Genomic DNA, 15,630 nt, shown 5'->3' on the forward strand with positions numbered 1-15,630 from the left:
ATTGGTAATTTATGATTACAAAATATATACTGACAAAAGGATAAACCGAACTTCGAAGAATTCAGTTTAAAATATCCATAATGAATACACTAACTGATAGAATGTGATTTTAATGCAATAATTGAATGTGGCTGTTTCTAATTAACAGTTTTTTTGAAAAAGAGAAAAACGTATGGAGAGGTGACAGACTTAAATCCTGACATTTTTTTCAGATTTACTAACAAAGTTGATAATTTACAAGTATGGACTTTTCACCAAATAATTCTGGCTTTTTAATTTTACTGTTTGGTAAAGCAAGAAAAAAATGAAAGAGTTCACACTTAACTTAGCCACAAAATTTGCTAGGCAACAGTGGCCATTTTAATGCAGAAGAGAAAATAATTATTCCGAACATTTATTTAAACAAGCATGTACAATTTCTTATCTGCAAGATTTTTTTTCCATTACAACAAGTTATATATGTACAAATGTAGAAATTCGAACCACCCTACATTAATTAGGGAGCCGTTTTGCGCAATCGGAACACCTCGGCCAGTATTCAACAGAATTGACTATCACGAACCTTGACGGAGATGGCCGAGTTGTTACGTTTGCCGTATTCCCTCTCGGCTTGAGAAATACTGATATTAAAGTTTAACATGACGAAATATTAACTCCTTAAAATGAACTTGCTGCAATCAATGTGGAGTGAATTCTTTCAAATCTTGACGTTGTTAAGTAACAGATCGATGATATAATTGTCCAGTGTCAATATGATTTTTCCCCATTTGCTTCGAATTAACTTTAGTTCAACTGAACCACTTTATCTATTATATGAAAATAACAGTGTAAACATTCTGAAACAATGATCGTTTTGTTTATTCATTTTTTTTAATGTTTTCGTTAATAAAAAAATAAATGGTATCTACAGCAGTATATAAATTGTTTCGGCAATATCTCGATTACTCCCGGATTGAAACATCAACTTGGAAGATTCAAAATGGCTTTCTTTAATGCAAAATCAATCGGAACACCTTGGCCATCTCCGCATTACGACCAAGGCAACTCCGGTTGATGCAAAATATATAAGGACCGAGAAAATTGATAATTCTGATAGGTTTTAATTTTAAAAAATGGTACCCTTTATTGAATGTTGCTGTAAAATTACTTAGATTTTCGATTTGTTGAGGCATTCCGGAATTATGCAACTGTCCAGTGATGGACCTGTAACAATTAAACAAAATATGTCAAGGGCGAATAATAAATGTTATTAATGCCATAAATGCATACATTTCACCTATAGTTCAGAATTATACTTTCCGATAAAATAATATCAAAACAAAGATTTTGCTATCAATATTATAGAGGTATCAAAATGCCGCATGATCAGGGGAGGTCATCGCGTATGAATTATTGAGATGAAAGTAGTAGCATGCCGTTATGGCTAAATACTGGTACAGGGTGATACAGGAATCCAGTGCATTTCACGTGACATCAAATCAAAACGTGAAATCCACTCAGAACTAAGTTATTTTAATTAATAATTATTATTTTTTGTATACATATTGGAAAGTGCCTCATAAAGAGTTATCATTTCAATTTTATTGAAATTGGTCAAAAAAATAAAGAAGTTAGAGCAATTTTTCATTTTTTTTCAAAAATAGATCGGAAATCGAGGTGAAATCCAGATTTCGATAAGTGAAATCCACTCATAACTCATTAATTTTAATAAATAATTTTGTGTTTTTGAATACTTATTAGAAAGTGCCTCATAAAGGGTTGATATTTCAAATTTTATTGAAATTGGTCAAAAAATGAAAAAGTTAGAGCAATTATTCGAAAATAGATCGGAAATCGAGGTGAAATCCAGTTTTCGAGAAGTGAAATCCACTCCTAACTCATTTATTTTTTACAAATTATTTGTTTTGTTAAACAAATAATTGAAAAGGCTTCATAATGGGTTTATATTTCAAATTTTATTCAAATTGATCCAAAAATAAGAAAGTTGTAGACCTATTTTGAAAAAAGATCGGATATCGAAGTGAAATCCACATTTTGACAAGTGAAATCCACTTTTTCAGACGTGAAATCCAATCATAACTCATTTATTTTTAACAAATTATTTTTTTGTTGAACAAATAATTGAAAAGGCATTATCATAGGTTTATTTTTTAAATATAAATGGAATTGGTCCAAAAAATGAAGAAGTTAGATTAATATATTGAAGATAGATCTGAAAGCGAAGTGAAATTCCCTTTTTGAGAAGTGAAATCCAATATTTGGGAAAGAAATCTACTAAGTGTAAAGAAATAATTTCAATCAAGTATCTTTATATTAATACAGTAGTAGTTTGTGTCCGATGATTATATTTTAATGTTTTATTTACTTACATAATTAGTATCATTTAATCCGTTTTAGTCGTGATTTCTTATATAACATTAGATCTAATATCTGAATCAGTTGATGCAATATTTTGGTGTGTTTTTTACTTTAAGTAATCACTATCCAATATATTAGTTCTATAATTTCGTTTAATAATTACTCTTGTCTTTGATCTATATCTATCAAAGACGAGGATTACGACTCTCACGTGCCGATACCGTCGCGCCTATCGCACTTAGCGGTTAAGGTGATACATCAAATATCCGAGAAAGTTGACATAACATACTCGGCTGTAAAATTAAAGAAGTTTAGTACAATGGCAATAATTATTTTATGCCGAAAAAGAATTTGAGATGATATGGAAAGTATAAAATGTATCAGAAATGGCAATTGTCATTGCTATGTTTTTATTTTTTATGCTATGAACATTTAGTGTTGGATATACGTATAATTTGATATTATTTTTATAAGCACATTTGCGAACTATTATTACTACAACAATAAATATTACTTACATGTATTTTTTTATATAAATGTTATAATGTTAACAGCTAATCGTTTGAAATAACATATTTGAAATATGGATTGAAATTAGTCCTGTAGCTTTTCGCATAAATATTGATAATATTACAGTTTTTGTAGAACAATTAACGTATCACTGTTGAAATATTTATTGAAATTTAATGTCATTTATTTGAATACATGGTCTAACTTTTTTATAAGCATATTTAAAATCAATTTAAAGCAAAATATTAATGAAAATATAAATCGACATGAAATTTATAATAACTAACATCACAATAATTGCTTTTAGCTCGTATTAATCTATGAAATTACGTAATATGTTTCCTGATGGCGTGAAAGTATTTAATGTGTCCTTTGTTGTTGTAATGCACCATGTCACTGTGATAGTCCTTTTTAAATCTAATGTCCTTCATTTCAATGCATTGTACACTTTTTCGAACAAGATTATTGATGCGTTTTCTATGGGCATTGAAGCTTCCCCTTTCTGTTATGTATGTGAAATATACCTTTCCACATCCATTGTGTTTCAGTTGTTTAGAGATACTTATGATATGATAAGCGATCTTTTGTGCATATATTTCTCTTTGGGTGTCCGGTGATGGGTGTGCTCACGCCGAGAATCACTATTGAAGCCCAGCACGGGTGGCAGTGAACACCCTCACGAATTATTCCATTTTAAATTTTTCACATGGGGCTATGTTCAAAGTTTATCTGTGTATATTTTTTCATATTTTGCCATTGTTTATTTTGTGTAATTATTTTCCTTCACTGTTGTGAACATACCTTTTCATTATCTCTCATTATTGTAAACCAAGTTAAACATATGATTTCACTTGGTGTAACTTTGTTCTGTTGTATTTGTTTGTTTCTTCTTCTTTTTTAAACTTTATGATTACGTATATCAACCAATGTGCATGTAAAAATAACCATAAATAAATGGCTGGCATAAACAAATAAAACAAAACAATTTTCGGATTATTTATTAATTTTTTAATATTTTCAAAATTCGAAAGTAAAAAAGGGCCAAAATTGAGGGCGCCTCCACGTGGTATGGCCTGGATGTGTATGGATATTGTGTTTATCATGAAAAAAAACAAAACAATTATGCATACACAACAAAACGCCCTCAAAATATAGCTTCAACTTTCTTATTTTTGGATCAATTTGAATAAAATTTGAAATATAAACCCATTATGAAGCCTTTTCAATTATTTGTTTAACAACAAAAAAAAATGTTAAAAATAAATGAGTTATGAGTGGATTTCACGTCTCAAGAAGTGGATTTCACTTGTCAAAATGTGGATTTCGCTTCGATTTCCGAAAAATTGCTCTAACTTCTTCATTTATTTGATATATTTCAATAAAATTTGAAATGTAAACCCTTTATTAGGCACTTTGCAAAATGTATACAAAAAATTAAAAATTACAAATTAATATAACTGAGTTAGGAGTGGATTTGACTTCTCGAAAACTGGATTTCACGTCGATTTCCGATCTATTTTCGAAAAATTGCTCTAACTTCTTCATTTTTTGACCAATTTCAATAAAATTTGAAATATCAACCCTTTATGAGGCACTTTCTAATAAGTATACAAAAACACAAAATTATTTATTAAAATTAATGAGTTTTAGTGGATTTCACTTATCGAAATCCAGATTTCACCTCGATTTCCGATCTATTTTTGAAAAAAAATGAAAAATTGCTCAAACTTCTTTATTTTTTGACCAATTTCAATAAAATTTGAAATGTAAACCCTTTATGACGCACTTTCCAATATGTTTACAGAAAAATAATAATTATTAATTAAAATAACTGAGTTCTGAGTGGAATTCACGTTTTGATTTGATGTCACGTGAAATGCACTGGATTCCTGTATCACCCCGCACCGGCTAAATACCGAACAATTCGGTAAAAAACAATAATATGATTGACCCATATTAGGGCAACACGTGCATATTTTGTTTTGATCAAGTTAAAGAACTAGTAATCTTTAAATAAAATGGCTGCAGACACAGGTACATTTTATTAACATTCATTTCTGTATTTGTATCAATGTAGATTTTTTTGTTACGAATATTTTGTACAGGCGAGTAGTTACTGGACAGCAGTAGTTCTCGGACAGTCGCGATTTTCACCTCATTTTTGAAGTTACATATGAAACGCTTCCAACTATAAATCGGGTGCTAAAAATGTCTTAGCAGATAACTGGGAGTAGGATTTGTTATTGGTCCCATCAGATAACAACAATTTTTATCAGGTAAGGATTATACTCAGAAGTCTAATAACAAAAACAACAATAAAAATTGGACTTCTTGTGCAAGCAATTTTACATTTGTATCAAGAAAATCTAATTTCATAAATGATTTCAAAAACACGCCTTTGTAACCGTCGTGCGTTTATAGAATAACATTCCGTTATAGACAGAAGTACGTTAGAAGTACGTATGTTTACTTGGTTGGTAATATGCAAGTTAGCAAAGCCTGAGCTCCGTGTGGATTGAGATAAACTGTATATAAAGACCAGTGGACACCTTCAGGGTTGAGCATGCTTTTTTTCTGAAGGGATCTGTTGGCCTTGTTTGGCCTCACACGGTACACCTTTAACAAGGAGGTGGTGGTGTGTGTGTGTGTGTGTGTGGGGGGGGGTCGAAATCCCATGTAAATGATCCATCAACCGGTCTCCAGGCAGGGGACAAATATCAGCTAGACTCTCAACAGTAAAAACAACAAAAATCCACCAAAAGATTCTTCATTTCCCCTAAAGGTATAAATATAACCAGGCTTAAAAATAATGATAGGGGAACTTTTTTAAGTACTAAATCACCAGAAGTTTTAATTTGATTATTAATAATAAGGTCGCTGAAATGGAGTTTTCTTTAAGCATTTTTGGGAAGAAGTAAAATATAATAACATAAACTTGCGAAAGGGCTCTCAAGCCTTTAGGAAGAGTTTGCACCGTTCGTTTTTAACACATTTTTATGGGAAGAGCAGAGGTTATTGTACGTTTTTATAAGTTTAAAACAAATGAAACAAAATTGAATTTGGTTTTCATTTAAAATGTTAGCATTGCCCATAGTTCGTGTTTAAATATGATTTGTTATGTTTGTTTCTATTAAAAGATATTCCGAAAATCACAATTGAAAGTAACAGGTGTCAAACACATGTTCAAAGTTTAAAGCACATGGTTGAAAATCTCATGTTCGTGTGGAAAATTCCCATAAACGTCCCTAGCTATTTTTAAACACCTATAATAAATATCATATAAATTAATTAAACGCTACGTTGAATACAATATATTATTTATTCACATTTACACACGTATAGAGGGCGTTCGAAATTTTGATTAGACTATGTGCGAATAAGGTGACAATAGCATCTGACAACTTACACAATTGCAAAACATAATTTTCAGTGATCAAACTACGTTTTGAGTACGAACCGTGTGATTTGTAAGTTACAGAACGAGTTTCTACAAGTTTAATAAAATTGACTAGAATCTTTATAGGAAGGGACAAAGAAATAGCCGTTTGAAAATTGACAACTACTTAAATTACCTTAATTACAGTGAAGTAACATTTTTCAATGCTGCTTTTAGCGTTGACTCAACGGGGAGAAACGTGGGAAAAATTATAGAAATGAATGCCGTGGGCGATATGCTTATATTGCAGGGTATAGTGGAAACAAGATTAACAAGATAACGTTCGCGGGAAGGAAAAATCACGGCAATAAGTAAATTCTGAAAAAACCCTGTGGTTTGTACTGTGCCTTATTCCCTTCAATTTCAAATGGATGTTCATACATTAAATAAGTAATGTATGACGCCATGGAAAAAGTTCACTCATTCATGGCATGGCTCTACATATGCTGAAGAATTTATGCATAAAATCCAAAACATTATGAAAGAGATATATCGCATATGAGGAAATTAAAAACACAAACTGTTTTGTATATACAAAGTCAAGTAGCAGTACTAATGCCAAGAGCTCATTTTTTTTTCATTTCCTTTCTTTTGTAGTTATTAAATAAACTTCAAATGAGGTTTCAACTACTGACTTATTGACAAAAATTGGATGCATATTCCCTAAGACCATATTCAAAATTCAACTTCTGGCTGAAAGAAAACGGACAGACAGATAATTGGATGGACGGACTGACAGACATCTTGCATTCTCTGCTCATTTCTTACTAAAATAAATTATAACTAAGAAAATTAGCTCTGACCAAATGCAGATGATCTATTTCTGAAGGAAAAACAAAAAAAATAATTTCTGTAATAGATTACATTGATGTATAATTGATGGACTTGTAAACAATGGATACTTATCCTTCTTTAAGGACTTGTGAATAATCTTTTGCTACTTTCACAATCTTTTAATGGTCTTTATCTTCCTTTGGACTTCTTAAGTTTATGATAATCAATTGAAATTTTTATCAGTAAACAAAGTTAGTAGTTTAAAATTTAACCTAGTAACTGTAAGAAGTCAAAAGTCTGTGAAGTGGTAATGATATTTGTATAAATATATTTGTTGTCTTGCAGCATTATGTTAGTCTTCTTCAATGTTTGAAGACTTGTAGAGTTGCATGTCTTTTCCAATGTATTGTGTGTTGTCTTGTAGCGTTGTCAGTCATTTTTAATGTTTGTTGTCTTGTTTAATGTTTGTTGTCTTGCCGTGTTGTAAGTCTTGTTTAATGTTTGTTGTCTTGCCGTGTTGTAAGGCTTGTTTAATGTTTGTTGTCTTGCCGTGTTGTAAGTCTTGTTTAATGTTTGTTGTCTTGCAGTGTTTTAAGTTTTGTTTAATGTTTGTTGTGTTGCCGTGTTGTAAGTCTTGTTTAATGTTTGTTGTGTTGCCGTGTTGTAAGTCTTGTTTAATGTTTGTTGTGTTGCCGTGTTGTAAGTCTTGTTTAATGTTTGTTGTCTTGCAGTGTTGTAAGTCTTGTTTAATGTTTGTTGTGTTGCCGTGTTGTAAGTCTTGTTTAATGTTTGTTGTCTTGCCGTGTTGTAAGTCTTGTTTAATGTTTGTTGTGTTGCCGTGTTGTAAGTCTTGTTTAATGTTTGTTGTGTTGCCGTGTTGTAAGTCTTGTTTAATGTTTGTTGTCTTGCAGTGTTTAAAGTTTTGTTTAATGTTTGTTGTCTTGCCATGTTGTAAGCCTTGTTTAATGTTGTTGTCTTGCCGTGTTGTAAGTCTTGTTTAATGTTTGTTGTGTTGCAGTGTTTTAAGTCTTGTTTAATGTTTGTTGTGTTGCCGTGTTGTAAGTCTTGTTAAATGTTTGTTGTGTTGCAGTGTTGTAAGTTTTGTTTAATGTTTGTTGTGTTACCGTGTTGTAAGACTTGTTAAATGTTTGTTGTGTTGCAGTGTTATAAGACTTGTTAAATGTTTGTTGTGTTGCTGTGTTGTAAGTCTTGTTTAATGTTTGTTGTCTTGCCGTGTTGTAAGTTTTGTTTAATGTTTGTTGTGTTGCAGTGTTATAAGTTTTGTTTAATGTTTGTTGTGTTACCGTGTTGTAAGACTTGTTAAATGTTTGTTGTCTTGCTGTGTTGTAAGTTTTGTTTAATGTTTGTTGTGTTGCAGTGTTGTAAGTTTTGTTTAATGTTTGTTGTCTTGCCGTGTTGTAAGTTTTGTTTAATGTTTGTTGTGTTGCAGTGTTATAAGTTTTGTTTAATGTTTGTTGTGTTGCTGTGTTGTAAGTCTTGTTTAATGTTTGTTGTCTTGCCGTGTTGTAAGTTTTGTTTAATGTTTGTTGTGTTACCGTGTTGTAAGACTTGTTAAATGTTTGTTGTGTTGCAGTGTTGTAAGTCTTGTTAAATGTTTGTTGTGTTACCGTGTTGTAAGTTTTGTTTAATGTTTGTTGTCTTGCAGTGTTATAAGTTTTGTTTAATGTTTGTTGTCTTGCTGTGTTGTAAGTTTTGTTTAATGTTTGTTGTGTTACCGTGTTGTAAGACTTGTTAAATGTTTGTTGTGTTGCCGTGTTGTAAGACTTGTTAAATGTTTGTTGTGTTACCGTGTTGTAAGACTTGTTAAATGTTTGTTGTGTTACCGTGTTGTAAGACTTGTTAAATGTTTGTTGTGTTACCGTGTTGTAAGTTTTGTTTAATGTTTGTTGTCTTGCAGTGTTGTAAGTTTTGTTTAATGTTTGTTGTGTTGCAGTGTTGTAAGTTTTGTTTAATGTTTGTTGTCTTGCCGTGTTGTAAGTTTTGTTTAATGTTTGTTGTGTTGCAGTGTTGTAAGTTTTGTTTAATGTTTGTTGTCTTGCAGTGTTGTAAGTTTTGTTTAATGTTTGTTGTCTTGCAGTGTTGTAAGTTTTGTTTAATGTTTGTTGTCTTGCAGTGTTATAAGTTTTGTTTAATGTTTGTTGTCTTGCCGTGTTGTAAGTTTTGTTTAATGTTTGTTGTGTTACCGTGTTGTAAGACTTGTTAAATGTTTGTTGTGTTGCCGTGTTGTAAGACTTGTTAAATGTTTGTTGTGTTACCGTGTTGTAAGACTTGTTAAATGTTTGTTGTGTTACCGTGTTGTAAGACTTGTTAAATGTTTGTTGTGTTACCGTGTTGTAAGACTTGTTAAATGTTTGTTGTGTTACCGTGTTGTAAGTTTTGTTTAATGTTTGTTGTCTTGCAGTGTTGTAAGTTTTGTTTAATGTTTGTTGTGTTGCAGTGTTGTAAGTTTTGTTTAATGTTTGTTGTGTTGCAGTGTTATAAGTTTTGTTTAATGTTTGTTGTCTTGCTGTGTTGTAAGACTTGTTTAAAGTTTGTTGTCTTGCCGTGTTGTAAGTTTTGTTTAATGTTTGTTGTGTTGCAGTGTTATAAGTTTTGTTTAATGTTTGTTGTCTTGCTGTGTTGTAAGTTTTGTTTAATGTTTGTTGTGTTGCAGTGTTATAAGTTTTGTTTAATGTTTGTTGTGTTACCGTGTTGTAAGACTTGTTAAATGTTTGTTGTGTTGCCATGTTGTAAGTCTTGTTTAATGTTTGTTGTGTTACCGTGTTGTAAGACTTGTTAAATGTTTGTTGTGTTACCGTGTTGTAAGACTTGTTAAATGTTTGTCGTGTTGCTGTGTTGTAAGTCTTGTTTAATGTTTGTTGTCTTGCCGTGTTGTAAGTTTTGTTTAATGTTTGTTGTCTTGCTGTGTTGTAAGTTTTGTTTAATGTTTGTTGTGTTGCAGTGTTATAAGTTTTGTTTAATGTTTGTTGTGTTGCTGTGTTGTAAGTCTTGTTTAATGTTTGTTTTCTTGCCGTGTTGTAAGTTTTGTTTAATGTTTGTTGTGTTACCGTGTTGTAAGACTTGTTAAATGTTTGTTGTGTTGCAGTGTTGTAAGTCTTGTTAAATGTTTGTTGTGTTACCGTGTTGTAAGTTTTGTTTAATGTTTGTTGTCTTGCAGTGTTATAAGTTTTGTTTAATGTTTGTTGTCTTGCTGTGTTGTAAGTTTTGTTTAATGTTTGTTGTGTTACCGTGTTGTAAGACTTGTTAAATGTTTGTTGTGTTACCGTGTTGTAAGACTTGTTAAATGTTTGTTGTGTTACCGTGTTGTAAGTTTTGTTTAATGTTTGTTGTCTTGCAGTGTTATAAGTTTTGTTTAATGTTTGTTGTCTTGCTGTGTTGTAAGTCTTGTTTAATGTTTGTTGTGTTGCAGTGTTGTAAGTTTTGTTTAATGTTTGTTGTGTTGCAGTGTTATAAGTTTTGTTTAAAGTTTGTTGTCTTGCTGTGTTGTAAGACTTGTTTAAAGTTTGTTGTCTTGCCGTGTTGTAAGTTTTGTTTAATGTTTGTTGTGTTGCAGTGTTATAAGTTTTGTTTAATGTTTGTTGTCTTGCTGTGTTGTAAGTCTTGTTTAATGTTTGTTGTCTTGCCGTGTTGTAAGTTTTGTTTAATGTTTGTTGTGTTGCAGTGTTATAAGTTTTGTTTAATGTTTGTTGTCTTGCCGTGTTGTAAGTTTTGTTTAATGTTTGTTGTGTTGCAGTGTTATAAGTTTTGTTTAATGTTTGTTGTCTTGCTGTGTTGTAAGTTTTGTTTAATGTTTGTTGTGTTGCTGTGTTGTAAGTTTTGTTTAATGTTTGTTGTCTTGCCGTGTTGTAAGTTTTGTTTAATGTTTATTGTCTTGCAGTGTTATAAGTTTTGTTTAATGTTTGTTGTCTTGCTGTGTTGTAAGTCTTGTTTAATGTTTGTTGTCTTGCCGTGTTGTAAGTTTTGTTTAATGTTTGTTGTGTTGCAGTGTTATAAGTTTTGTTTAATGTTTGTTGTCTTGCTGTGTTGTTAGTTTTGTTTAATGTTTGTTGTGTTGCAGTGTTATAAGTTTTGTTTAATGTTTGTTGTCTTGCTGTGTTGTAAGTCTTGTTTAATGTTTGTTGTCTTGCAGTGTTGTAAGTTTTGTTTAATGTTTGTTGTGTTGCAGTGTTATAAGTTTTGTTTAATGTTTGTTGTCTTGCTGTGTTGTAAGTCTTGTTTAATGTTTGTTGTCTTGCAGTGTTGTAAGTCTTGTTTAATGTTTGTTGTCTTGAAGCATTGTGATTCTTGTTTTTTTTTAGCATTGTGTGTGTTGTCTGGTGTTGGTTGTCTTATTTGGTATTCTGATTGGTCATGGTCCATGCACCTTCAAAGAGGATTTTGGTTATGTTTTAGGCTAAGTAAAAGGCTTGTGCCTGAGTTTTTTATAGTTTACCCCAGAGGAAAATATGTGCATGTTAATGCAAATACCGACAGTGGTAAATCAACCCATAAGGTAGGCAGAGTTTGGTAGTACATAGTTGACAAATGAACAAAAAGTAAAGAAAAGAAATTGTTATAAATATAACTTCATTTATTCTATTAACCTTTGTTTTTTTTAAAATGCACAGCTGACTGTTTCTACAAAATACTAAAATGTTTGAAATACCATGTTTATGTCTGATAAATTATATTGTTTTGAGGTTAGGCTATTGTGTCTTTCTTTGAGACCTTTTTCTATCAATTTGAAATGTTAAACCTTTAAATACGTTACATTTAAAGCTATCACACTCCTATTTCAGCTGCTAATTTTGAAGTTATCAACCTTAAACTCATTCATGATTATTTATTTTTGGAATGAAACAGACACGTACAGTTTAAATGTGTTCTGTCAGTATGACAAAATATAGACATTTCATCCTATTAATTTCCGAAAACTACTACAACATGATATTGCCCTGTGAATAAGTGTGGTATTAATTGCAGATATATAATATATATCTGACGTACATTTAAAGTAATATCAGCTTCATCATGATGTTTATTCATAATGTACTTTCAACTATTGACATTTTATCAAAAATATATGTAATTCTCAATTGCCATAAAAAGACAACAGAAAATACTTTAGGGGCAAATTTGCCCAAATGAGTGTATTTGCCCCTGGGGTAAAATTTGCTCCATAAGCATATATATATTCAGCATATGAATGCTACAATAGGTTTAATATAATGTTTTGACTAAAGATAAATGATGATGTCTGCTATACATGTATTTGTGGAACATTTGATTACATTCAGCCGTCATCAAAAGTGAACCCATGAGTTGCCAAAATTGGAGCAGTAAAATGTAGTATGTTTTCATAAACATGTTGTCATAAAACTATTCATTTTACTTCATGTTATAATGTAAGCCGTGACAGACAGAAAAAGGTCATTGTAGTATATTGCTTCAAGTCAATTCATTTTATTAAAGTAAACAAAGGCCAGTTTTGTTATGCCAGTTTTGGACGAAACAGTCAATTAACTGTTGTCTAAAAGTATATATAAATAGATCTAAATTTCCTACATCTTGAGCAATCCAAATGTATCCAAAACCGTATGTGAAGAACAAAGATTTAATATTGAATGCCCAACAATTCCACCCGACGTCATCTAGTGATTTTAACATTTTGTAGCAGTGTTTAGGTTATCTATGATTAGACATGGTTAATAGCTTACACCAGTGTTTAATGCAGTTGACTATATTGCTACTATATTTAAACACCTTTAATCGGAAGTCATGGGGAGCCTGATCAAAACTTCAGATTAACGATATTTCGGATAAACAATTATTAGAAAATTATAAAAAAAATGACAGCATTTGTAAATTATTGGTGAAGTAAATTATTTAGTTGTGAAAATTGCAATGTCAGCTACTCGTTGCCAACATGTTCAGTACGCCTGCACTAAAAATAAACTCAGTTTACGCAGTATCATTTGGGTTATTTTTTAAAGAATGATGTGATGTCTCCCTGCACTTTGTTTTCATACTTCTCCCGGTAAGGTTTTGAATGGTGGCACCATTTAACACCCTTCCCTTTCACTTCTGATCTAGTTATCATCCTGGGTTTGTTAGCGGCCCTTCTGCAGATTGTTTGGCAGCGGTTTTAGATAGACACTTCAAATGATGTTCAGATTGTGTAAATCAGCCATTATATACAAACTACACCACCCAAAATAAATCGCTTACTATCTGACATGTGTGTTGTTTTAGCTGTTTTGACGAAGCCTTTAATGCTTGTGTGTGTTTTCAGATCTGAAGCGTCAGAGACCCCGTAATGTGAAGTTTGCGGCTGGACCTCCCCCTGTGGACCCCATGAAGAGTTACATCAACACCGGAGATGAGGATCAGATGGTATATTATTGTTCATTGACCTTGTTTTATAAATGTGTTTTTAGCTCTACTGGCCAAAGGCCAGAAGAGCTTATGCGATGGTAATGTGTACGTAGTATGTTTGTCCGTGCGTCTGTAAACAATTGCTTGTGAACACGATACCAGCCAGATCCGCCCATGCATGCCTAGATTATGGCCCTTGAAAGTATAAAAAAAGCTATTGTGTAAACAATTGGTTGTGAACACGATACAGTCTTCAGTTTTGATTGTATCTCGATGAAACTTATACAGTATTTAGATATCCATTAGAGCTCGATTCCTTTTGAAAACCAGCCAGATTTGCCCATGCATGCCTAGATTATGGCCCTTGATAGTATATAAAAATGCTATTGTGTAAACACTAGCTTGTGAACACGATACAGTCTTCAGTTTTGATTGTATCTCGATGAAACTTGTACAGTATGTAGATATCCATTAGAGCTCGGTTCCATTCGAAAACCAGCCAGATCCGACCATGCATGCCTAGATTATGGCCCTTGATAGTATAAAAAAAATGGTATTGTGTAAACACTAGCTTGTGAACGCGATACAGTCTTCAGTTTTGATTGTATCTCGATGAAACTTGTACAGTATTTAGATATCCATTAGAACTCGGTTCCTTTTGAAAACCAGCCAGATTTGCCCATGCATGCCTGGATTATGGGTGTCACAATTTTCTTAGAGACTTATTTAAGAAATATTTTCAAAATCTTCTTGTTTCAAACCACAAGGCCACATACCTTTGATATTTGTTGTGGAGCATCATATGTTGCAATTGAAAACATTTGAAAAAATGCCCCTTGGGCAAAAGCTGGCCCCACCCCTTTTGACTTACTTATTAATTTTTAAAGCTACAGTAATGAAATTTTGACCATGTGAACGGTTTTGCAAACAAGCATTAATGTTGTTCTCGGATGTCCTTGACTTTGACCTTTGACCGACTTTTTATTTTCAAGGCTACAGAAATGAAATTTTGATGATGAGTACAGTTTTAAAAGCAAATATTTCTTACCCTCAGAATATCTTTACTTGGCAAATATTAAAATAGTTCATGCAACTAATCTGCTTACAACACTTCCTGTCCTCAGATGTTGAACGTGCAGCGTTTTCAGCTAACCCAAACACTAAAAGTGAACTATATATTTGTTGCCTATTACTCAAACGTACATGCTCTGGATTGAAAATGACCACAAGAGCCATGCCAGTGGAGCATAGGCCCTTTTGGGCCTCTTGTTTTACAGTAGACTGGTTTAAAATAGACTGGTTTAAAAAAAAAAAAATCTACAGCAGACTGGTTTATGATTTATCTGAAATATAAATAATAATTATAAAAGTAATATAATCTTTGTTTTAAGAGGGTTACACATGAAGTTATACATTTATACAAACATAAGAACTTCAAACAATAATAAAGAATGCACATAATGAAATCTGAAAACAAAACAAACTACATGCATACTATTAATGACTCCCTATTACTAAAGCATCTTACTGCAACAATACAGAGACTTTATACTATATATATATATATATGCACACTTTAGGCAGCTTTTCACAGGTATAACATATGTGCTTATATGTGCATACGTTCTTGTTGATACTAACAGGAACTGTGAGACCTGCTGTTAGAATAATAAATTTCCAAAAGTCATCAAATTAATATATAATATACAATGTTACAAAATTGATGCTATTTTTTGCACTGGATGGTCTGAATGTTTGTTTGTTCATTGCAGGAAGTGGAGTGCTTCACTGTGTCCCGGTTGAGACAATATCTCGTGTATTGCGCAATATTTGGGACTGTAGGGCTGCTCCGGCTGCTGTTTCATTGGCTGCCTCACTGGTACATCCGGGCAACACACAGGAAGTGCAGCATTGCAGAGGCAACTCATCTCCTGTTGAAGGTACTGAACAAATAATACACTCTCTTAACACGTCGTCTATTTTTAGCTCCACTGGCCGAAGGCCATGGAGCTTATGTCGTCACAGATTGTCCGTCGTGAGTGCGTGCGTGCGTGCGTGCGTGCGTGCGTGCGTGCGTGCGTGCGTGCGTGCGTGCGTGCGTAAACTTTTACTTTAAACGACATCTCCTCTGAAACTGATAAGCGGATTTTGACAAAACTTCACAGGAATGTTCCTTT

General features: G+C 32.3%; 1 protein-coding gene across 2 annotated transcripts in view; it reads left to right on the forward strand.

The window, feature by feature from the left end:
* The first annotated feature begins 4,808 nt into the window (after positions 1-4,808).
* The window catches only part of LOC128246716 (polyamine-transporting ATPase 13A3-like), a 60,673-nt gene continuing 49,851 nt past the window's right edge, over positions 4,809-15,630 (forward strand). For both annotated transcript variants that reach the window (XM_052965089.1, XM_052965090.1), the window contains exons 1-3: positions 4,809-4,902; positions 13,371-13,471; positions 15,226-15,393. In XM_052965089.1, the coding sequence (XP_052821049.1) occupies positions 4,887-4,902; positions 13,371-13,471; positions 15,226-15,393 (285 nt within the window). In that variant the 5' untranslated portion in view covers positions 4,809-4,886. The remainder of the gene's footprint in view (positions 4,903-13,370; positions 13,472-15,225; positions 15,394-15,630) is intronic.

Source organism: Mya arenaria, chromosome 9 (assembly GCF_026914265.1).
Source record: "Mya arenaria isolate MELC-2E11 chromosome 9, ASM2691426v1".
Taxonomy (NCBI): domain Eukaryota; kingdom Metazoa; phylum Mollusca; class Bivalvia; order Myida; family Myidae; genus Mya; species Mya arenaria.